We start from the raw sequence: 23935 nt of genomic DNA on the forward strand, positions 1-23935 counted from the left end.
AAACCAGTTTAGAGTTGCAGTTTAAACCCAGAACTGTCTCACTGTGAGACACACCGGACATAATAAAAAATAATCTGGCTCTTAGGTCTTGAAACTAGGTAAATGCAACGTGAGATAAACTACAAAACATGATATATTACACTGTGTCATTATTTATTTAGCAAAAAAAAAAGCCAAAATGCAGAAGCAGAAAACCTAAATACATCTTTACTGCTTTCATAGGAATTAAGAGGATTGTAGAATTAAGTAGGAGCCAGGTGCTGCTAATCAAATGCATTTGATTAATTGATCATCAGCAAATGTGAGCACCTCTATTAATCATAAGTTTTGGCAGCTTGTTGCGCTGGAGCGTTCAGGTGTGTGTTACACAATGGCAAGGAGGGAAGACATCAGCGATGATGATATACAAGCAAATGTTGGTGCCCATCATTCAGGGAAGGGTTATAAGGCTTTTTCCAACCAGCTTTCAAATCATCTTTCCACATTTTGAAATATTATTCAGAAGTGGAAAATATTCAAGACAGTGGACAGCCTAACAAATTCACCCCCAAGGTAAGACTGCAATGATAAGAGAATCCAAAGAACCCAAGGGCTACATCTCAACTCTGCAGGCCTCAGTTAGCATGTTAAATGCAATTAGCAAAGTGGCAATGTGTGGCCAGAATGTACAGAATCATATTTGGTAGAAACCAAACACAGCATGTCAGCACAAACACCTCATACCTGCTGTCAGGCACGGTGTTGCAGGGGTGACGATTTGGGCTTGTTTTACACCCACAGGACCGGGACACCTTGTAGTCATTGAGTCGACCATGAAATCCTCTGTGTAAAGAGTCAAATGTAAGGCATCTGTCTTTGCCCAGACATCAAAATCTCTTCATAGCGATGTGAGAGACTGATAAAGCCATGCAGAAAATGACTGCTTCATGTTGTTGCTGCTAGAGGTGGTTCGTTTATACTAAAAATTAAGCTTTTAAGGACTAGATCAATTTTATGATAGCCTGGTTGACAGAGAGTACTTTCTTTTTAGTCATATCTTGTTTTCTCAATGGCATATTTAAATATATAATATTTAACAGTTTGTATTCCATTTTCAGTATTAACTCTCAAGTGACCAACCTGTTTTAACAACTGAAATGACTGAACAAGTTTTCCTGTTCCTTTTCCCCCCTGTTATAATTTGTACAGGAATACTTTTTTTTTAATGGCTCCATTTGTGTCTATCATGCATGTGCTCTTTCTTTTATTGACAAAATGTTCAAAGGTAATTATGGTGTTCAGTCATTTTCATGTAAAAAGGAGTTACCCCGACTCATCTCTATAACTTGAGCTGTTTTCATAGTCATTTTAGGCACCAAGTATCTAAGCTACGGTTCACTGCAGAACTTTAAAATGCAGTGATAAGAAGTGGGAAATTACAATAAAGCCTAAAACTGTAATTTAGTAAAAAATAAAATAAAAATCACTATCACTTGTATCAGTGGCACATATTTGGTCATTTGAGGACTAAAGAGTGATGTTCCTACAGGGGCTCAGGATTTGGATTCTATACGACTGTCGACGTACAGAACAGCCTGCAAACTCAGATTTGTGCAGAAGAAATGCAACTGTGCGTATGAATTTTTATGTATTGATTTTTTGAGATGTTGCACGTGGCCGAGCCAAAAAGGCTTACGTTGACGTCTTCCTGTTTTCAGTGCATTTGGTCGACATTTGGAACGTCATCGAGGCTTTCCGGGAGAACGGCCTCAACGCCATAGACCTCAACGCTGAGCTTTCCGTGGCTCGTCTAGAAGTTGTGCTGTCCACTATCTTCTACCAGCTGAACAAGCGCATGCCCACCACGCATCAGATAAACGTGGAACAGTCCATCAGCCTGCTGCTCAACTTCCTGCTGGCAGCCTATGACCCGTGAGTAAACGCGTCACGTGACGAGCCGGCTGCTGGTTGTGTACTTTCACCTCGGAGGTTTTGACGTGAGTTGATGCGGCTTGAAATGTGACCGTGAAAATCCAGACTCTTTTCCCCTTCTAATGTCACAACACGCGGATGTAGAGCGGATAAGTTTGTAGGCTGACTCATGCACATGCTTTTTACAAACACAGCTGATTTCATGCGATTATAGCAGGAACACTACGCAGCCTACATCTTCACAGCTCCTTTTAAAAGAATACATGAGCTTAATGTTTTCGTTTTTTTCTTTTGTCTTTTAGGGAGGGCCACGGCAAGACATCTATCTTTGTTGTGAAAATGGCCCTCGCAACCATCTGTGGTGGGAAAATTCTGGATAAATTAAGATGTAAGAAACACAACAAATCTTTATCTTACTTTTAATCGTGAAAAATGAAATTATAATTGCCTATGTTGCCAGTAATAAATCAGTGAATTCCTCCTATTCTAAGTAATGTAAAATTATTAGGACCTGTTTTTTTTTCTGTCTGCTCTGGTTTTAAAACAAGTAGCAGCAGCACTAGCACTGCCCTGGCTCTTCATGGCCGGGAGCAGTCATTATTCATTACTGTATGTGAAGGATAGGGTTTATTACACAATGTACAAATCTCTGGGGGCAGCAGCTTGTAAAAAAAAAAAAAAGGGGGGGGTAAAAAGGAGGGTTGGTGTATAGTTAGAATGGATCTGTATAACTGCTGCACTTTGATTTGTTTTCACAAATAAGTGGGATAATTGTATTGTGTAATGCTATAATTAGCCGACTGTGGTGGCAGCCAACAATTAGTTTGATTAATTTGTGTAATGCCTCTGCGTTGTTTCCAGATATTTTTTCACTCATATCAGATTCTGCTGGAATAATGGTGCACTCGCAATTTGACCAGTTTCTGAGGGAGGCTCTTAAATTGCCCATGGCGGTTTTCGAGGGACCCTCGTTTGGTTACACCGAGCAAGCTGCGAGAACGTGCTTTGCGCAGCAGGTGAGGGTTTGGCGCCCGCAGCATTTTGATGTCAGTAAGTGTGTGATTGCTTTAGCATTGACGGTGTGGGTGAATCTCACTCTTCTCTGCGCTGCACGTCAATAGAAAAAGGTCTCCCTCAACACATTCCTCGATACGTTGATGTCAGACCCGCCCCCTCAGTGTCTGGTGTGGCTGCCGCTAATGCACCGCCTCGCCAACGTGGAGAACGGTAAGGCGCGCTGAAGAATATTTAGCTGGAGCGCAAGCGGGGGAAGTTCGGCTTTGCATCATGGTCTTTCAGTCACCGCCATCACAGACACACCTCCAGTAAAGATGACCCACTGGGACCTTACACCCTGTGTATGAGTGTGTATATCTGTGATGCACTCATCATCACGAGCAGAAGAAACACTAGTGTATGTGCACATATAGAGCTCAATGCTGTGCTGCTTTGTGTTTATTTGCTCAAAATGGGGGGGGGGGGGGGGGGTGCAAGATATCCCAGCACATCTGTCCTTAAATTAATGAAAATTTATTATCAGCTCTCTGCAATGTGCAAAATATCTGGGTTTACAGTCACATCTGGTGTGTGTGTGTGCGCTTATGCATCTGCCTTCGTGTGTGTGTGTGTGTGTGTGTGTCTGTGTCTGGCTCCTCCTCTCCTCCCTGCAGTGTTTCACCCGGTCGAGTGCTCCTACTGCCATACTGAGAGTATGATGGGCTTCCGCTACCGCTGCCAGCAATGTCATAATTACCAGCTCTGTCAGGACTGCTTCTGGAGGGGGCATGCCAGCGGTTCCCATAGCAACCAGCACCAAATGAAGGAGTATACGTCATGGGTAAGGAAGGGAGGAAAGGGGGGAGGAGGCTAGGGGAGGTGTGTCTGCACTGGACCAGTCATTGTGGCTATTTTTGTTCTGCTTCGCTACAACATGAGGAATCTGAAGATTCAGTCCAGGTGACAGTGTTACCGTGGTGATTTACCGTGTGCTTTGAAAAAGAAATGAGCATCCTCTCATCCTCACAACCGTCACCTTGCTTCTGTGTATCACCCAGAAATCCCCCGCTAAGAAGTTATCCCACGCCCTCAGTAAGTCATTGAGCTGTGCATCCAGCAGAGAGCCTCTTCACCCCTTGTTTCCTGAAATGCCAGATAAACCTCTCAACCTAGCTCATATTGTGTAAGTTCATCTGCTCTCGCTCCCTTTTTTTTTTCCTTTATAACACTGAAACTGAGGAATGTGCATTCAGAGCATTCAGTGCCAGTTTGAAACCTTGAAATGTTTTAAATTGATCCCTCAGCTGGTAATGATCCTGTAGCTGCTTCCTTGGTCTGAAGTGATTCCAGTCAATCTCTTAGGTCAACTGATCAATCAGGCTTAATTACAGCCTTGGGATTGTTTGTAATCTGCAGCGCTGCTGCTACTTTTTCCTTGATGTTTAGTGTCGTCGTATAAATAATGAAACAAATATCAGGCATGAAAGCATAGACTTTTAAGCACTTTGCTGCTGCCTATTAAAGCCCATCTTACAGACATAAAGTCACTTCTGGTGCTGAGAGCTAAACAACACACTGATTATTCCATTTTTATGATTCCTGCAATTAAAGTTAATTGTTATGTTAATTGTCCCAGTTTTATAGCCTGCAAATGACCCAAAATTTTCAGAATGATGCCGCCAACATATTTACAGAAAATCAGATGGGTAATAGATTTCAATGCTAGTTTAAGAGGTAAAGATAACATGAGATCCGAAAGTTTGATTATTAATATATTTTAGAATTGAAGAAATAAATTCTTCCTGTCCCTTCCTTTCACAGTAAAAGCCTTCAACATATACAGTGTGACTGCCATAAGGTGTTTAAGAAACAGATTCTAGGATTAAAATATAATTTGATCTTTGATTTTGCTCGATATTAAATGGAAGATCATGTTTTTCTTTAGAAAAAACAGTTTTTTAATAGTTTTACTTATATCTAATATAGCAAACTAGGTAAATAGAAAATTGCTTTTAACTTATCAGAAAAACTGTAATTTGGTAATAAATGTCAACCAAAAAAAGTTCATTACCGTCGTTTTAATGGTGCACATAAGTCACATCATGTCTAAAGAGACAATAATTAATAACGGAGTATAGTTTTAATTCAGGCTCAGAAAAAGAAGAAAGAAAAGTAAAATCAAAAAGATTTTACAACACTAATAATGACGTTAACATAAGGTGTGAGGGTTTTTGTTTTTGTTTTTTAATTTGTAGAGGTGACCGGAAGTGTGCAAATTTTCATGCATGCATGAAACAAAATGGGATTCTGTACATGGATGCAATTTTATGAGCCTGACCTGTAATCTAATCTACAAACCAGCAGGTTTATATGTACACTGTACTTTGGCATCGCTACTTTCAGTTATTTAAAAACTCACTTTTTCTTCACTTTCTTCACTGCACTGAATTATGCTATAAACTCAGTAGATTTGGGGCACTGTCTTCTGTGGATGCCCAATTTAGTTTTCATTCTTATTTTTTTCATTGTTTTTGATGTATTATAGTCTCTTCCTGTGCTGCTGTAATGTAATCAAGTATTTATCCCTTTCTTTGTTCTTTACATTCCTCAATAGAGATACGTGGTGAGTTTGCTTTGATTAATATGAATCATACTTGATTGTTACTGTAGATTGATTCCTTTGTATTGTGCTAATCGTGTACAGTCAGACTCATCCACTCACATTCCCCACTTGTGACGTGTCCCAAACACTGTTTTGTTTAATTCCCAGATTCATTCATTCATTCATTCATTCATTCATTCTTGCATGTTCTCCTACATGATATCATACTGTATAAACCACTCAAGTGGAAATTCAGAGATTATGCAGTTGAGCAAAATCCTCAAGAATGAAAGACTAACTGGTGTTTTCTGTCTCTTTAGCTTTTCTGTCAGATCAAATTAAAATCTAACACGTGTTTACTGTCCAGGCCACCAAGACCAGTGAACATCACCAATGACTACTCATTCTCCCACTCCATGCCTACATCAGGGAACCCTTACTCCACCAAAAAGTGAGTACATCCCAGCTGACAACGGGTGCCCTGGATTTCACAACAGATCTTTTCAATCTGTCGTGCTCCCTAAAGACCCTGCGCCCTGTGAACTCCATGACCCACGCGGTCTTTATTTTCCTGAAGTCTTTGATGGTGTGGGTGCATGTGTGAAGATTTGTGCATCACCATTTAATGTGTTTTCTCGAGCTGAATGTAAATGGCTTGCCTTACAGCAAGAATAATGTTGTTGGGCAGAGAAAGCCCCTGACTGGGGCTGCTCCACATCTGCTGAAAGGGAGAGGGTAAGTGGCATAGGTGTGCATATGAGAATGCCTTTGTAGCGCGAATGCATGCGCAAACTAATATAGATGATAATCATACGCATTAACTAGAGTGCTTATCATCCTGAGGAAACTATTAGCAAGCCGGGTTTCTTATAGAAGGCTGTACACTGTTATTCTCTAGGGGCTGTTTCAAAGACGCTAGATGAAGCATGCATCATGAAGATCATTGGCGCTTCGTTTAGAGTGCCTATTATAATCTCTTCATTCACACAAATATGGGAAACACTAACTGCCATTTTCTTTGAATGTTACCATCAGTCAGCTCATATGCTATGCTATATATTCCCAGGTTCATTGTTTACGGTGTATGTGAGTAGGTATATTCGTTTTAGACAAAGTGGGATTAAGGCGCTTCCTCGGTCGGTAATAATGTTGTTTTAGGAGATGTAGTTTAGTTGATTTTTCAAGTGAGAGGAATTTGTGCACTTCTGTACCTGCACTTGAGAGATGAAAGCATTCCTCTTGGGCACACTGCCCGCTTTCATAACTGACACTGAAGTCGCCGTTGAACAGGCTGATAATCCCATATGCTACAGGGCCTGTTTAGAAGTTTGGTAGCTGACTACAACTAAAGACAGCAAGGATTATTGTTAATAAATGTATGACTTTACAGGTTTAGAAGCATGGACAGTATACGGTGAAATGTCATAATAAATAATTCACTAGCAGGGGCCACATCCTGGGAGAAGAACAGATCTGAGGCTGCGGTTGAGGACTGGCAGCGTCGGGCAGACCCCCATGTGTTAATGAGAGGCGTGAGAAATGAGAAAGGGGGGAGGCAGGGTGGGGGCACAACAATGAGAACAATGTACCTGTAGTTCAGGGAGGTGTGTTGTTATGGCATGTTAAAGAGCAAGGAGGGTAGTGTATGAGGTGTCTCATTTCTGGGCCCTGTGCTTCGTACGTCGCTTACTACATCCAAGATCAAATGAAACATCCAAGACCAAATCATCGCGCTAACTCTGAGCTCGCTATTCCGGTTCCCCGAACACACCTGTTGTTGACGATTAGTATAGCTGGATGAAGTAATGTGCGATCACTGGGTGTCGTAAAAGGGGATACGCATCGATAGCAGAAACAGTGATCGGCAACCCTCTGATTGGTCGGCGAAAATGTCGAAGGGGCGTGCTCGGTATTTTCCGGCAGCAGAGCAAGAACTCATGAGTGAGGGATGTCAGGAGTTTCAGAGTTTAATTAAAACGCAAGAGAACACTGCAAAGGCTGCAAAAGCAAGGAGAGAGGGCTGGCAGAAAGTTGCTGACAAATCAGACTCGTAGGTTAATAATAATAATAATAATAATAATAATAATAATGGATTGGGTTTATATAGCGCTTTCCAAGGCACCCAAAGCGCTTTACGATACCACTATTCATTCACTCTCACATTCACACACTGGTGGAGGCAGCTACGGTTGTAGCCAGGCTACCATATCGCGCCATCGGCCCCTCTGGCCAACACCAGTAGGCGGTAGGGTAGATCTATCATATGACACGATATTATCCAATATTATATGGCATTACATTACATTATAATACGTTATATTATATCCCCTTTCACATTAGAGCCACAACAGGACCCACAAGAACATGGGAACAAGTAAAAGTGGAATACAGGAGTACCGGTATTCTACAGAATGGTAATATTTATCTCTTAGGTTGCTTTTCGTCTCTTGGCAAGGTAATACTGGCCTGTAATACTCTGTTAGTTTGTTCATCACAGCAACCAAGAAAAGGGCAGAGCAAAAAAAGACAGGTGGTGGTCCTGCACCCCCTCGTCAACAAGTTGGTTAAGTAAATAATACCCTCACGGGAATATCGATATCTCTCTATGAGCACACTGTCGCGCTGAGCTAAAGGATCCTGTCTATCCCGCAACATACGCTGTATTCTGAGGACTCTCCTTATCAATCTTGCACCTTCCGCAATGGGTTGGTCGCGTATACGGACAGGACATGGCTGCGACAGGCTTCCCAAATCCACCTTCGCTTTTATAGCCGTGGTCTCTCATCTTGATTACACGAAGTAATTTACAATTACTACTCTGAAATATGAATTACATCTGTAATAATCACATACATGTAATAGAATATTAATAGTACATTTCCCTTTTTTAGGGACTGACCTGTATGTATCTGTGTGACATCAATAAAAGGATCAAGTGCTGCATTATCTTTAGTTACATTGATGTTATTTATTTATGGTGAAACAGTGGTGGAATATCGCTGTTGCTTTCGTATGAATGACGCGGACATACCTGCGTGGCCGCGATCTAATCCTGTTTACATAAAGTAAACCTGCTCCCCAGCAGGTTTACGCTTACGGCTCTGTTGCTATGACAGCAAGTCCCGGATGAGCTTCGGGGAACCGACTGATCCAGGATCACGCGAAATCGTCAACAATCTAATCCAGCTAACTCACTTAGCGCGGTACGAAGAACAGGCCCCAGGGGCCCGTTCAGTCGGTTCCCCGAAGCTCATCCGGGACTTGCTGTCATAGCAACAGAGCCGTAAGCGTAAACCTGCTCGGGAGCAGGTTTACTTTATGTAAACAGGATTAGATCGCGGCCACGCAGGTATGTCCGCTTCATTTATACGAAAGCAACAGCGATAAATAAATAACATCAATGTAACTGAAGATAATGCAGCACTTGATCCTTTTATTGATGTCACACAGATACATACAGGTCATTTCCTAAAAAAGGGAAATGTACTATTAACATTCTATTACATGTATGTGATTATTACAGATGTAATTCATATTTCAGAGTAGTAATTGTAAATTACTTCGTGTAATCAAGATGAGAGACCACGGCTATAAAAGCCAAGGTGGATTTGGGAAGCCTGTCGCAGCCATGTCCTGTCCGTTTACGCGAGCAACCCATTGCGGAAGGTGCAAGATTGATAAGGAGAGTCCTCAGAATTCAGCGTATATTGCGGGACAGACAGGATCCTTTAGCTCAGCGCGACAGTGTGCTCATTGAGAGATATCGATTTTCCCGTGAGGATATTATTTACTTAACCAACTTGTTGACGAGGGGGTGCAGGACCACCACCTGTCTTTTTTTGCTCTGCCCTTTTCTTGGTTGCTGTTATAAACAAACAAACAGATTATTTCAGGCTCTCTTTCCAAGAGACGAAAAGCAATATAAGTGATAAATATTACCATTCTGTAGAATATTCTTATATTTCACTTTTACTTGTTCCCATGTTCTAGTGGGTCCTGTTGTGGCTCTAATGTGAAAGAGGATATAATATAACAATATAATGTAATATAATATAGTGTAATATAATAAATCTACCCTACCGCCTACTGGTGTTGGCCAGAGGGGCCGATGGCGCAATATGGCAGCCTCGCTTCTGTCAGTCTGCCCCAGGGCAGCTGTGGCTACAACCGTAGCTGCCTCCACCAGTGTGTGAATGTGAGAGTGAATGAATAGTGGCATTGTAAAGCGCTTTGGGTGCCTTGAAAAGCGCTATATAAATCCAATATATTATTATTATTAAATTACTTACGAGTTTAATTTGTCAGCAACTTTCTGCCAGCCCTCTCTCCTTGCTTTTGCAGCCTTTGCAGTGTTCCCTTGCGTTCTGATTAAACTCTGAAACTCCTGAAATCCCTCACTCATGAGTTCTTGCTCTGCTGCCGAAAAATACCGAGCCGAGCGCGCTCCTTCGACATTTTCGCCGACCAATCAGAGGGTTGCCGATCACTGTTTCTACTATCGATGCGTAGCCCCTTTTATGACACCCAGTGATGTCACATTACTGCGTCCAGCTGTACTAATCGTCAACAACAGGTGTGTTCGGGGAACCGGATTAGCGAGCTCACGGTTAGCGCGATGATTTGATCTTGGATGTGTCATTTGATCTTGGATGTAGTAAGCGACGTACGAAGAACGGGCCCCAGATCTCCAAAAAAGGTGGTGGTGGTGGTGTTGTTGTTGCAGTACCATGCATGGCCACTGGGAACAATTGCCATCGAGGGTTGTGCTAATAAATTCTTAATATATCCATGCATATATCTGGAACTTCACTCGGAGCGTTGTTTTATCTCATGGTTTTCTTTCTTTTAATACTTCACTAATTAACTATAAATTGCCCAATAAAGGTAATTTAAAAAACAAAAGGATTTTATTTTTAACAATAAATGAATGGTGTTTCATTTAGATCACGTCAGCTGTCCTAAACATTAACAGCTGATTTCCATCACATACAGTATATCGTACGTCCGAGCTAGGTCTGGTCAGTATGCTGTACTGGCTAGTGAACATCCATGATAATTATGTGGTAGCCTTTGGGTTTGGGGTTGTTTTTGGGGTTTTTGGGGGTTTTTTTTTTTTCCATTTCAAGGGTGTCTGGGCTCTCTTTTAGCGATGGGGTGAAAGGCTCAATCATTCAGGAGGGACTCACAGTAGAGTCCATGTTACTCCACATTGAAAGGAGACGGCTGTGGAGGTTTGGGCATATAAATAAGATGCCTTCTGGGTGCCTCCTAGATGGGACGTGTCCATAGAGGGGGAGGCTCCAGGATAGACCCACGTGAGAGTTTACATCTCTCTGCTGGTTTGGGATGAGCTGAAGGACAGGGCTGGGCATTCCTGCATACGATGCTGCCCTTGTAATCGCTGCTTTCTTCTGACATTATAACATACATGTACTTGTAAATGCTAATAAAAGAAGCTGCTATTGAAAATATTGTTTAAACCGCATGGTCACTACATTAGAGATGTGTGCAATCCTGGTGGGTGGCCTCTATAAAGGGGCCATGCACACCTGACTTAACGTGAATGTTTAAACAATAAATAGACTTTTGATAGTTTTACTAATAGATGACTAAGTACCTGTAGAGTATTTATCTAATTGTTTTTTGTTTTTGTTTTTTGCTTGGCATGCCCTCAGTCTACTCTTAGCCTTCATCGGCAGTGTCTCTCCCAAACATAATATGGCCTTGTTTCGCTCTGGTCACCCATGAATGGCTGCTTTTCAGCTGTTCTCCTCCTCTTTTCTTTTGTCGTGTCCTCTCCCTGCCTCCCTCACTCTTTCCCGTCCCCACTCAACCCCGTTGTCACCTGTGTAACGTAATGTCTTGTGTTTTGTGAAACCCTGCACTGTTCCAGGTTGAACTACAACCTCGATGTTGCCGATAGACTTGCTGACGAACATGTACTCATTGGCCTCTATGTGAACCTACTCCAAAACAACCCCAAAACATGGTTAGTGGGTGTGCCGCTGTGTTTGCCAAACACTAGTGGAAACTATGTGCTCCGCTGAACTGCCGCCTTTCCCCCTTTCCCCCTAACCTAATCCGAGTGTGTTACAGTCCTAACGATGCATGCTGTCAGATTGTTTTAGAGGCTGGTTGCTTTGACCTTTGACCCTTTCTGCATTCCCCGGCAGTGTTTCTGACTGATTTGTATCCAAAGTGGGTAACAGGGTCTATTTCTTCCAACATTATGACTCTATAACTCCATGCAGTGTACATGTGTTGTCTTTGAGTGAAATTTATCAAGTTAAAAGTGGCAGCTTTTTAATTTTGTGTAACTTCCAATACAGATTAGTTTAGTTAACTGGTATCAAATTATTAGTCTTTTGTTTGTTTGATCCTGTAAATCCTGTGACTTTTAATCATTTTAATTTACTGCAGGTGATTTGACATATTTTCTGTTATTGTTGTGTGGCCTATGATAAAATGCCTATATGTGTGTTTTATTGGTGAATGACTTCCAGATAACATGTTGTGTTATTGTAGCAGCTTTTGACCCTACTGTACGCATGTGTGTGCATAAATGTGTAAATACAGGGCTGTATGGTTTCTTTGCTTTTTGTTTTTGTTGTTTTTACTGTATTTGTAATTAGATAAGCTTTCAAATACAAAGCGATTGATTGCTTTGTATCTCCACTTTTTTACTTAACCCCTCTTAATTTATTGATTTGCGTTTCACGCGACTAGCTTAGTGTTACTTCCTGTCGAAGCTTTCATGCCGAATCTGACTCAGAAAAGTAAAAGTTATTTGCTTTTTTTAAAATTTCGAGTGCTCATGTTGCGTCCACATACACTTTTCTTTTTAAATTAATTGTGCTGTGTATTTTTTCTCCCGTCTCTGTTTTCCTCTTGATCAGTTTGCTGGAGAGCAGTAACCATCAAGATGACGAGCACAGTCTCATTGCTCGCTATGCTGCTAGACTGGCTGCTGATGCTGCGGTGAGATAAAAGATATCCATTTCACACAAACATCTTTCATCACTGTCCAGTTTAAAAAAAAAAAAAAAAAAAAAACAACAACATAAACTCGAGTTGACATTTACTGCTACTCTACGTTAGAGGCTTTCATTCGTTTTTTTGTTTTTTACAGTCAAGAAGGTGATCATTCTGTTATCATTCTTAACCAATACAGGAGGGAAATATTACTACTAGAAATTTATACTCTGGATAGTTCATGTTACATGAACTATAACAGCTGATTTCTAACCCTTAGACAGTGTAAAGGTGGAATTCAGTGAGTGAATCTAATTAGCATCATTGGCTCAAACTCAAATTGTTTGTTGCCCTGGTACACTGACCATGAACGCCACAGCTACTCCTCAATAGTCCAACACAGTTCATTACTCTAAACTTTGCCACAGCAGAGTACTCACAGGTCAGGTGTTCGCAGCATGCACACAAAATCTACTGGAGCTCACAGTAGAAATTATTGTGACTAATTTCTAAGTGATTCTCTTCTCTACACGCCACCACTACAACTGATCTGTTCCCACAGCAGCCAAATCCCACCGTAACCCCCGACTGGGCTCATTTTCCGGTTTAGATGTGGAGGCAGAGTGACCCATCCACAGCGTGGGCAACAGACGTTCAAGCTGAAAACTTTTATTAGAATTAGAAGTTAGTTTGATTTCTCATGTGCTAATACTATTTTATCATTGTATTAACATGACAAGTATCAGTTAGTTTTGCACCAGTTATTATTGTATTTTATGATTAGCTTTTGTTTTTATTTAATTTTGACATTTTAGTTTTTAAATTCAGTTTTGTTGTGGGAAAATGTTTTATTTAATTTAGACTTTAGACTTTTTAAATATTATTGTATGTAAGTCATTAGCAAGAGTTGGGAAGATCAGTACAGCTATTACAATGGAAATGATTTTATCTGACTTAACAACAATGGTTTTTAACATCTGGTTTTGGTTTTTTCAACTATAATAACCTTTTTTTTTTTTCTTTTTTTTTTTGCACACACATAGTTGATCGAAATGTCCTCCAAAGAGCCACTTACTATACTAAGACTACATTTCACACCCTGTACTTTTTCACTATACTTGAGTAAATTAGTCAAATCAGTATTTCAGCTTTTACTAGAGTATTTTTAAACACCTTTTTTTTTTTCTTTTCTTTTTTTTTCTTTTTTTTAAATCTGTATTTCTGCTAAAGAGACATTAGCCACCTGTGCTAACCAGAGCCGTGTGCCTGCTCATGCTCTTATCGGAGGTCTTGATGGATGGCTGGTGACTTAACTGCTTTGTTCCCTCCTGTGAGATATGTGATAAGCTGGTGGATGACATCACCTAGAGGTGAAGCCAGTTCACGTGATGTCTCTCGCTTGGTTTCACCAACAGGCTCAACAGCAGAGGGTCCCCACAGACCTCCCCTGCTCTCTGGATGCCAACAAACAGCAGAGACAGCTCATTGCCGAGCTCGAGAGCAAAAACAGGTTTGGCATGGCTGCGTCCGAGAAACTGCTCGCCTCCTTTCTTTTGAAATTTACCTCTCAGAATGAAGGCATCTCTGAACAGACCTCAAAAAGCATTCACTACTCCAGGCTGCCATTAAATACTAACTTAAACACTGCAGCTGAAAGTCATTATTTAAGGAAATAAAACCTATTTCATTTCAGTTATATTATTCTTGAATAATTTTTTGAAGTGGTTTAAAATTGCTAATAAAAAGACATAAAATATGATTCTACAAAGACTATTAAGAAATATAAAAGAAGTAGCTGTGAAAAAATTTATGTTTAATGAAATTAGGGAAATTTATATTGAGGTGGAGGCAAAGGTGAGTAAAACATGTGAACCAGAAGGCTGTAATCATTCATTTTAGCTAGACCTTGGATCATATCCTTTTTCCCTGAGCTGATGTGTCTGCACCAAAGACATTTGGACTTATCAGCTTAAAAAAATATTAATGACTCTATTTATCTTCCTCCTATGGAAGCTTGTTTGAAGTTAGAGATTTAAATTTTATTTCAACCTGTGTAGTAATATTATATTTTTATTGTATTTATATGATTAGGATCAGTTAATTGAGTAAAAAGTAACAAAACTAGGAAGCTCTAATCAGTATTTTTGATCTATGACTTCTTTTCTTGTTTCCACCACTGGAAAAAAAAAATTACATTTTGCCATCCATAAGTCAAACTGTTTATTCATTTTGCCTAATAAATATTTGTGTACTATTAACCAGATACTGGCCTGTGGACACTACAATGGTGTATCAGTATACCAGTATTCAAAAGGTAGAGGGGTTTCGTATTGGAGCATTTAGCTGCTGAGGTGTTTCCTACAGAAGTTGAAACCAAACAGCTGAGAGAAGGCGATAGTTGAACTGATATAGTCACAAAATTATATTGTTCTGTGTCTGCTGGATGCTATAAATAACTGAGCTGATGAGCAGCTTGTTTCTGCTGCCTCATAGTGGACAGAAATACCAGTTACTGCAGGTTTAGATCATCTTGTTGACTTCCTGTCAGAAATGCGGTTTGACGTGGCACTTGCACATGTTTGTACTCATCGCAGAGAAATCCTCCAGGAAATCCAGCGACTGCGCCTTCAGCATGAGGAAGCTTCCCAGCCGCCACCAGACAGGGGCCAGCAAAACCCCACCCTGCTCGCTGAGCTACGACTCCTCAGGTAGCTCCGCCTACGTCGCGTTACCAAATGCAAATGGGTTATGACAGACAGCTTTGCTTAGAACATGCGTAATGAATATTATGTTTTTCAGTCTGCAGATGTTCATTATGTTTTGGGGGGGTTGTTTGAGCCACTGACGTGACATTGTGGCTTCATTATGCTGTACAACTTGTTTCTTCTGTTAGGCAACGCAAAGATGAGCTTGAACAAAGAATGTCTACTCTGCAGGAGAGTCGCAGGGAACTCATGGTGCAGCTGGAGCAACTAATGATGCTTCTCAAGGTACTACAGATGTGCCTTTTATCTCTGAGCGCAGTGCAGTCAGATAGTGAACAGTTTAGTTTTATTCCTTCTGATCACTGAAGGAGCAGACGCTATTTTTCCTTTTTCCAGAGTTTCTTGGACTGAATCATATCCATCGCAGACTGTTTACATAGAAAACATGGACATGTGGGCTATAGTGAGCTTATATATACATAATAATTATAATTATAATAATAATTATAATTATTATTATTATTATTATTTTACAGCAGGTGGTGACCAATATGCTCCAATAAGGGATTTTTCCTTGTATTACTATTTCTCTTAGCTGTGAGGACTCATCATAGCTCGGGAATGTCAAACTGGCTCTTTCCCACAGTGTGTCTTTTATTCTGTCTCCCTCCCTTCACCCACAACCAGTCATGGCAGATGGCCTACCTTCCCTGAGCCTGGACTGCAGAAGGTTTCTTCCTGTTAAATGGGAGTTTTTCCTTCCCCCAGTTGCCAGTTTTTAGCTCAAAGGGAGTTGTTTGATTGTTGGGGTTTTCTCTTTATTACTCTAGGGTCCTACAATATAAAGCACCTTAGATGACTGTTTTTGTGATTTTTGGCGCTTTATAAATAAAAGTGAATTCAACTGCTGTAAAAGAGAACAGTGATAAAGGTGGGTCTTTATCACTAGGAAAAGCTGTAAAACTTGTGAAAATACAGTTTAAAATCCAAAACTTGTGCCCTCCTTCATATTTTCCAATGCCATTCAGTGGTGCCGGATTGCAGACTTAAATGGGATCTTAATTCAGAGGATGCTTTAGAAGACATGTCTGCCACCCTCTACTATGGGGGGTGAGCTTGATCTATAGTCGACATAATACAAGTTTCCCAAAGCCTGCACAGCCTGCCTGCAGTACTGCCTTAAGTGGGGAAGATATTAATCTAATTAGCCCAATAGGATCAATGTTAATCCACTAAACTTGCACGAGGAAGCCGCGTGCTGACCAGGTCTTTGCGGAAGTGCGATTCGATTTTACAGACATGGCTGCTGTTTCATGAGCCGTCAGACATTCTTTCTTTTTTCCTTTTTTTCTTTTTTCTTTTTTTTTTTTTTTTTTTAGCAGGAGGAGGAGGAGCGGAATCAAGCTATAAGTGTGAAAGAGAGGAAAAAGAGACCAGGATGCATGTTCGAAATGAAACCTTTGGTGTGGGTGTGTGGCATCTGCAAGAAATAAATACCGTACATACAATACCAGTGAGATGTCCCTTTTGGAAAAGTGTTTTTGTTGTAAATGCATTGTGTGTATATCTTTAGAACAACATGTCTTATACTCACAATAATGTGACCACAGTATCAGATGCAGACATTATACTGCCAAAAGTATTTTCTCATCTGCCTTCACAGGCATATGAACTTGAGTGACATCCCATTCTTAATGCATAGGGTTTAATATGATGTCAGCCCACCCTTTGCAGCTATAATAGCTTGAACTCTTCTTTGAAGACCTTCCGATGCCATTTAGGAGTGTTTATGGGAAATTTTGACTATTTTTGAGGTCGGACATTATTGTTGGATGAGAAGGCCCAGCTCACGGTCTCCACTCAGATTCATCCCAAAGGTGTTCTGTCAGGTTGTCAGGAATTCACTGAACTCCTGGGAGCGACCCATTCTTTCTTAAATGTTTGTTGAAGCAGTCCGCATGCCTAGGTGCTTGATTTTATACATCTTTGGTCATGGAAGTGATTGGAACACCTGAAGTCAATGATTTGGATGGGTGAGAGAATACTTCTGGCAATATAATGTGTCATTGGTCACCATATATGAAACCTAATTGTTTACTAATGGACATTTTCCATTTCTTTACATGCCAAATGATGTTCCGGATTAGTTGAAACTTTGATAAATATTAATTCAGCATCTTGTGGTTTGTTCTCTGCAAATACTTGAAGTGGTTTTTAAGAATGTGATTCTGTTTGTAGCAGCATGTTACCTTATACTGCATGGGAGTCGTTCAGGCTTTCTTCTTACACAAAAAACTAAATGTGTACATCCTTTAGACTCAGGGTCCCGGCTCGCCGCGCTCTTCACCCAGCCACACCATCAACCGGCCAATTCCCACACCAATCCACTCGGATTCTGCCGGCACGACCCCGACTCACACACCTCAGGACTCACTCATGGGCGTGGGCGGGGACGTTCAGGAGGCCTTCGCTCAGGGTAACACAGCGACACTACAGCGGTCTGAGTCCTTGTTATTGGAAGCTGCACAGGATCCCACTTTAAACTGTTTTTGTTTGTTTGTTTGACCGCAAAAGGTCCAAGGAGAAATCTGAGAAATGACCTGCTCATTGCTGCTGACTCCATCACTAATACAATGTCATCACTGGTTAAGGAGCTCAATTCAGGTAAAGATGAATGGAGGGAAAACAGTAGTCACATTCAGACTTATTATACATTAACTGTTTTTATTATCTTTTTTTTTTAATAAACAGAGGGTGGAAGTGAAACGGAGAGCACTGTGGATTCAGATTTTGGACGTGAACTACTGGCCACAAACTCCTCAGATCCTTTCTACACTTACAAACCAAGGTACTTTTAAGATACTGCAAAAGCAGCCATGTTATTAAAAGTACACAGTCTTTTTTTGTCAAGCCATACCATGAAGATATAAGAAAGAGATGTTGACGCTAGGTTAATAAGAGAGGCGACGAGCACTGAGCAGGAGTCATGCTGAGCACCACAGATGTGAGGTTTGTTTTAAGAGTGTCGATGGAGAAGTATCGAGAAGGTCAGAAGAAGCTTCACTGTGTTTTTGTGGATCTAGAGAACACATATGATAGGGTGGTGAGAGAGGAACTGTGGTACTGCATGAGGAATTCACGAGTGAAAGTATGTAAAGGTGGTGCAGGACACGCAGGGCAGTGAGATAGAGGCGGGATGTGCACCTGGAGTGACAGATGGGTTCAGGTGAGGGTGGGACTACATCAGGAATCGGCTCTGAGCGCCTTCCTGTTTGTCATGGTGATGGATTCGCTGACAGATGAGATCAGACATGAGTCTCTGTGCGTTATGATGTTACAGACAACATTGTGATCTGTAGCGAGAGTATGGAGCAGGTGGAGAAGAGTCTGAAGAGGTGGAGGGTTAAAGTCTGGTTAATTTTAGGCCCGTACAAACAGTTTGAAATTTTAGCTCAGTTCAAAAGATAAACGAGAAAGATTTTTTTCAATCTTCTTTCTTATATTAGTTTATTTCTGAACATTTTTGGGGGGCTTCAAGCCCTTCAGATTAAAGTATCTAAGAATTTTAAAGAACTCACACAGAGGTGTCTTCTGGCTTCTGCCGCCTCTGGGCTGCGACCGTGTGCATCGGGGCACAGTGGACGGTTTATCACAACCGGGTTGTTTTTTTTTTTTTTTTGTGGTTTTTTTTGGTTTTTTTTGTTTTTTTGTGCCGTGGTCACAAACCTGTCACGAGCCGACTTAACCCACTCATGCAAAGAGTCGAGTTTGATCACACAATAGCAAAGGCTGCTTATAAATGCACCGTGTAGTGCTTTGAACTTTTCTGTTTTGCCATGTTAAATTACTACTTTGGACATTATTTACATTTATAATATGTACCCATGCAAAAGCAGTATATACTTGTGAGGGACTTAAACTTTGGTGGATTATCCCACCGAAAACAGATTTTCTTCTGTCTGTTTGGGGTGGGTGGGGGGGGGAGTCATTGCTCAAGTTGTTCCTGACAGCTTTGATTGAACAGCGATAAGTGACGGCCTCTTCAGGCATCTTTACGTTATCCTAATCCTAAACAGTCCTTTGCAAAAAGAGCCTTTCACCTCAGCAGGCGCCGACAGGAAACGTCAGATAGCCTTAGCTGTGGGTAAATGATGATTGAAATCCACAACAAGCTCCCTTATCCCCCACAGGAGACGTCAGAGGGTGCAGCTAATATGTGTCTGAGCCTACTCTGGTAGCGCCGACACTCCTGCTCCAACACTATCATCCAATGTCAAAGCTGCAGTTCTCCTGTGAGCTTCAGCTAGCAGCGTCACGTGACCTCCCCCCCCCCCGCACAGGAGGCAGAACTGAAGCACTCCCACAGCTGTTGCTGACAGTTTATGCTTTGCTGACCTGCTGAGTGCGCCTTTCTCCCATAAACTGTTTATGCTTTCCTCACGTTAATGGATAGTTGACATTTAACCCACAGCTACAACCTACACTATTATGACATGATTTAATCTGATCATATATTAACCTTTCAAACCCTTTCATACTATACTACTGTATGTTTTTAAAATCCCATTACTGCAGTTTTCATAATAATGATGCATGGATTGGGGGAAAAAAGCTGAAGACCAAGTGATAGCACTGGCTCCAGGGCTCTGGGCGTGCACGCCCTTTGCTTCGCTCAGCTGTCTGTGGGACTGAGAACAGTTAGGGCAGTGAGATTGTTTTACTTACTGAGAGGAAGTCCATGCACCTTCTTCTTATTTGTGATCATCTTGAACAGTATTATGCTTGAGTACGGGTTATAAAAATGTGGAATTTTGTTATGAATGCTGCTGATTTTCTCTTTGATTTGGCTAAAATGTCAGTGGAGTGGGTGCAAATTCAAGAACTTTAGTTGTATTTCATAAAGCATTCAGGCAGTTCACCGTTTTGAGTACACCAAGCACTTTATACGTAGGTCATATATTAGACTTTTATAGAGAACTATTCAGTCGCATCCATCCCTTTTTTTTCCCAGTTTTAAACTGCTTTGTTTTTTCATGACAGGCCTGCAAGCGCTGCCGATGAGGAGTGCTTTGAGAAGGATCTGGAGCGGCAGCTGGAGGATGAGCTCCAGTTGGATGAACTGAAAAAGCACAGGCAGGAAACGGACAAAACGTGCATGGTGAGTTATAGCTTTCCAAGACTGAAATAGCAGGAGAAGGTGGCATATTGTGTGTTCTGAATTATTAAATTGCCCCTTGTCAGTACCTGCTCTGACCTGCTGTGCTGGTTTTAATTATGTGGCGCAGGTGACTCTGCAGCAGTGACCACGTAGGTCCGGGTGACTGGTAAGTTATTTCTACCTGTCAGCAAGAGTAACAGTTTGAATACCTGACACTCTCAGGGTTGAATTACTTCCATGATGTTCTTCAGTGCAGTGCTTGGCCAAAGGATAATTCAACAACTGTCAGGTGATGTCCTTAAGGGCTTACCATTGCCCCTAGAGGCAAAAGAAAATGATGCAAGTACTTGCTGCACAGCTGTGGTGTCTGAGGCTTGCTCTGTTGATATCTTTGTATCTCTAAGCCCTAAAAAAGGCACAAGCCAGTATACACTGGTAAAAAATTTTTATCTGAAAATATCTACCAGTAAAATAAAGACATTTTATTACTTTTCCAAGCTGACCTTAAGTGCCTGGACTTGGATGTTTTATGATATCTTTTAGTTACAATCTTACCATTTTACTTTTTCTGTTGTTTTTTTTCCCTTGTTTCTTTGTTTCCTTTTTAATTTATTATCGTCCAAGAACTGGACAGCTAGACTAACTGGACGTGAGTTTGAGCATTTAAGAAATAAGTTTGATCTACAGAAAAGTGAAGGCAAAATTTAAAAAGGTGTTTCTGTCAATCCTGAAATCCATGAAGCAGGTTGTCCAGGAGTTTTTTGGGGGGTTTTGGCAATCGCAGAGCAGAGAATCATGCTGAGCTTGTGAATAACATGCGGTAACATGCTCAATTTCAACAATTGCCTCAAACTCTTCTGAGCACGCTGACTTTGTTGTATTTTAAGCTAAACTGGCAAAAATGTGCATCTCTGGTTTTGTCTCCCAGTTTTCAGAATAAATGCTTTAAAACAATTTTGGTGGGAAATGGTTAAAATCGATATGAAGTGTCAAAACCTCAGTAATTTGTATCTCAAAAATAAGAACTGCATTTTCCTGTTTAGCCAAGTTGGATTTAGATGGACATCTAATTGTTTGAAGAACCGTTTCAGCTTCATAGCAAGCTGTTAAATAAGCATTATTATTATTATTATTATTATTATTATTATTATTATTATTATTATTATTTAAGTTATAATGGATTGCATTTATATAGCGCTTTTCAAGACCCTTAAAGCGCTTTACAATTCCACTATTCATTCAATCTCGCATTCACACACTGTGAGAGTCTCAAATGTAGACTTGGGGCCCAAACCTCTCTCCATCTATGTAAAGTTCTTAAAGCAGCAGATTACGATGATACTCCAGTAAAATTTAAATAAATGCACCTTAGTTTGAAAACTGTGTGCATGATTTAGGGAGCAAAACTTTGTCCCTTCAATAAAGAGCTGGTCTGAAGTTCTTTTTTTCTTTCTACTTTTCTACAGATGTTGCTATATATTCTTTTCACCAGTCATGTAGTGAAGAGCAGATGATGTATCAGGCTTATTTTAAGACGTTTAAGTTGATCTCTACATGAAATGTATGAATCGTTTGCCCACATGGCAGACGGATGAAGCACAAACGAGCTACAGTACTGATGTTACTATGGGAGTACAGTCATCCTTCCATCAATCCAATTTGTTTACCGCTTATCCAGCACACTTGTCAGAGCTGGGATTTGTCTGAATAACGCACTCACACGCCTTCTAACGTTGTCCTTATTCTTCACAGGCGAGCAATATGAAAAGCAAAAACAGCTGAAGACACTGGACGAGACGACGTTTGGCCGACAGTATAGAGCACTGCGGACATGAAGAATTTAAGTTATGCTAAATCCAACCATAAAATACATTTATGTAAAGATATATATTTTTAACCAAGCACATATTTAAGGTAATTCTGTGAGCTTATGTAAAGAGATTAATTCCTGAGCTGTCTCTTATACCACAGGTGCCATAAGGAAGAAAACAGAAAAAGGAAAGAACACAATTTTGGGAAATTATTTCTTAATTTTTATCGGGGTTTTTTTGTTTTGTTTTGTTTTTTTTCTATATATCAGTTGTTTAGCAAATGTACAACTGCACTGTTAGCACAGGGTGGACACCGTGATTCTTTGAAGTCAAATTGTTGTCATCTTCTTTATAATTTGTGATAATGAGCCTGGGATTACGTTGGAGCTGATGATGATGATGATGATGTAAATGATCAAAGCTGAAATCTTTTGTAAACGTGTTGCCCTGGCCAGGTTACCATGAACAAATGTTAGTATATTTCTTACAGCTGCTGTTGAGTTGCTTTGGCATTTTTTTTTTTTTTTTTTTTTTTTGAGCTGGCCAATCAGATGCGTTTGTTTTATTTGATACATTAGTGTTAATAATAACTCACACTGCCTTAGCTGATTGGATGACCTCTCAATGGAGTTTGCTCAACCTGTCAGTGCAGCATGTAGCTTTCAACAAAACCTGCAGCGATGCTGGAAGTCTTCACTGGAGATGATAATACTGATACTAGTAGGGTTTGTTTGTCTGCAGAGGGAACTGGTCTGCAATCATGTATGCTGTCTATTAAATGTCAATTAAATATAAGATATAGATGACTGGTTCTGATGTCTGGAATGTTTGTTTAAAGTGGAAGAAGAGATGACACAAATGGATCCAAATCACTCAAACTTAAAGATTTACAACCATGAGGGCATCGAAGAAACTGCATTTACTATCAGTGGTTTATGAATTAAGGTTAAATCATAGATAATCTGCCATTGTTCCCTTTGCTAGTCACTCAAATCTTTGTGACTTGCACACAAACACACACACTCAATGTATTTTCTGAGTGTGCACCAAACTTTACCCAGTCACTTTAGGAAAAGTGGCGAGCCAATCTAAAATCATAAATGTGTGAAATATCTAGTTTGATTTTTGAGCAAGTTCATAGCAGTGATTTTGCATGGTGGTGGTGCATAATAAAGTGTTGACACAATATCAAAATTTTCGCCTATGAACTCCTTTCCATTCCAGAACGGCACACTTCAATTGGCTTGGTTTGGCAGTGCACATTTATTATCTGTCATAAATGCACTGTTGACTGCCCTCAACCTATTGTCTATAATTCATCACAGAGACCCACCATCTGAGGTAACATAAAAGCAGCCATCCGGCACTGAATCTCATAGTCATGTGCATATTAGGAGGGAGATTTTTGCTCTTGGCTCAGGCGCCATCAAAAGCATATGAATTAACTGATTTTTAGGCTTTATTATTGTTATATGGGTTCGAGGTTTGTTTGTTTTTTTTAAAACACACAAACGAAGGCCAATCATTTGATCGTTTGAAGACCGCTTAAATAGATACACACTGAACATTCATCTCCAACTCTTTACAGACTACTAACCACTTTATGACAGCACAATATAAAGAATATATTCTGCCTTCATCTGCTCCATGTTGTGTGTACTCAGGTAAAATATGTAACAAAAACTAACAATACAACAAAGAATATAGTCCAAGGCACTTTTGTCCTGTCTCAAAAGTGCATCACTGCACCCTGGTGGTAAACGCGGAGAAGTGCAGCTTC

General features: G+C 40.5%; 1 protein-coding gene across 8 annotated transcripts in view; it reads left to right on the forward strand.

Moving 5' to 3' along the window:
• dtna (dystrobrevin, alpha) overlaps positions 1 to 23349 on the forward strand; it is a 28081-nt gene extending 4732 nt beyond the window's left edge. For 3 of the 8 annotated variants that reach the window (XM_080861201.1, XM_080861199.1, XM_080861202.1), the window contains exons 3-21: positions 1529 to 1609; positions 1698 to 1911; positions 2214 to 2299; positions 2773 to 2927; positions 3033 to 3138; positions 3582 to 3748; positions 3966 to 4090; positions 5877 to 5960; positions 6176 to 6244; positions 11403 to 11498; positions 12406 to 12487; positions 13897 to 13991; positions 15076 to 15189; positions 15375 to 15471; positions 17503 to 17662; positions 17761 to 17850; positions 17938 to 18034; positions 20227 to 20344; positions 22097 to 23349. In XM_080861201.1, the coding sequence (XP_080717327.1) occupies positions 1529 to 1609; positions 1698 to 1911; positions 2214 to 2299; positions 2773 to 2927; positions 3033 to 3138; positions 3582 to 3748; positions 3966 to 4090; positions 5877 to 5960; positions 6176 to 6244; positions 11403 to 11498; positions 12406 to 12487; positions 13897 to 13991; positions 15076 to 15189; positions 15375 to 15471; positions 17503 to 17662; positions 17761 to 17850; positions 17938 to 18034; positions 20227 to 20344; positions 22097 to 22126 (2066 nt within the window). In that variant the 3' untranslated portion in view covers positions 22127 to 23349. Of the gene's footprint in view, positions 1 to 1528; positions 1610 to 1697; positions 1912 to 2213; positions 2300 to 2772; positions 2928 to 3032; positions 3139 to 3581; positions 3749 to 3965; positions 4091 to 5876; positions 5961 to 6175; positions 6245 to 11402; positions 11499 to 12405; positions 12488 to 13896; positions 13992 to 15075; positions 15190 to 15374; positions 15472 to 16565; positions 17478 to 17502; positions 17663 to 17760; positions 17851 to 17937; positions 18035 to 20226; positions 20345 to 20471; positions 20511 to 22096 lie in introns of those variants that run through there. The other 5 variants (XM_080861200.1, XM_080861204.1, XM_080861203.1 and 2 more) reach the window with 5 other exon arrangements.
• Positions 23350 to 23935: the final 586 nt, after the last annotated feature.

The sequence above is a fragment of the Rhamphochromis sp. 'chilingali' genome (genome assembly GCF_963969265.1).
Source record: "Rhamphochromis sp. 'chilingali' genome assembly, chromosome: 16".
NCBI classification, from domain to species: Eukaryota; Metazoa; Chordata; class Actinopteri; order Cichliformes; family Cichlidae; genus Rhamphochromis; species Rhamphochromis sp. 'chilingali'.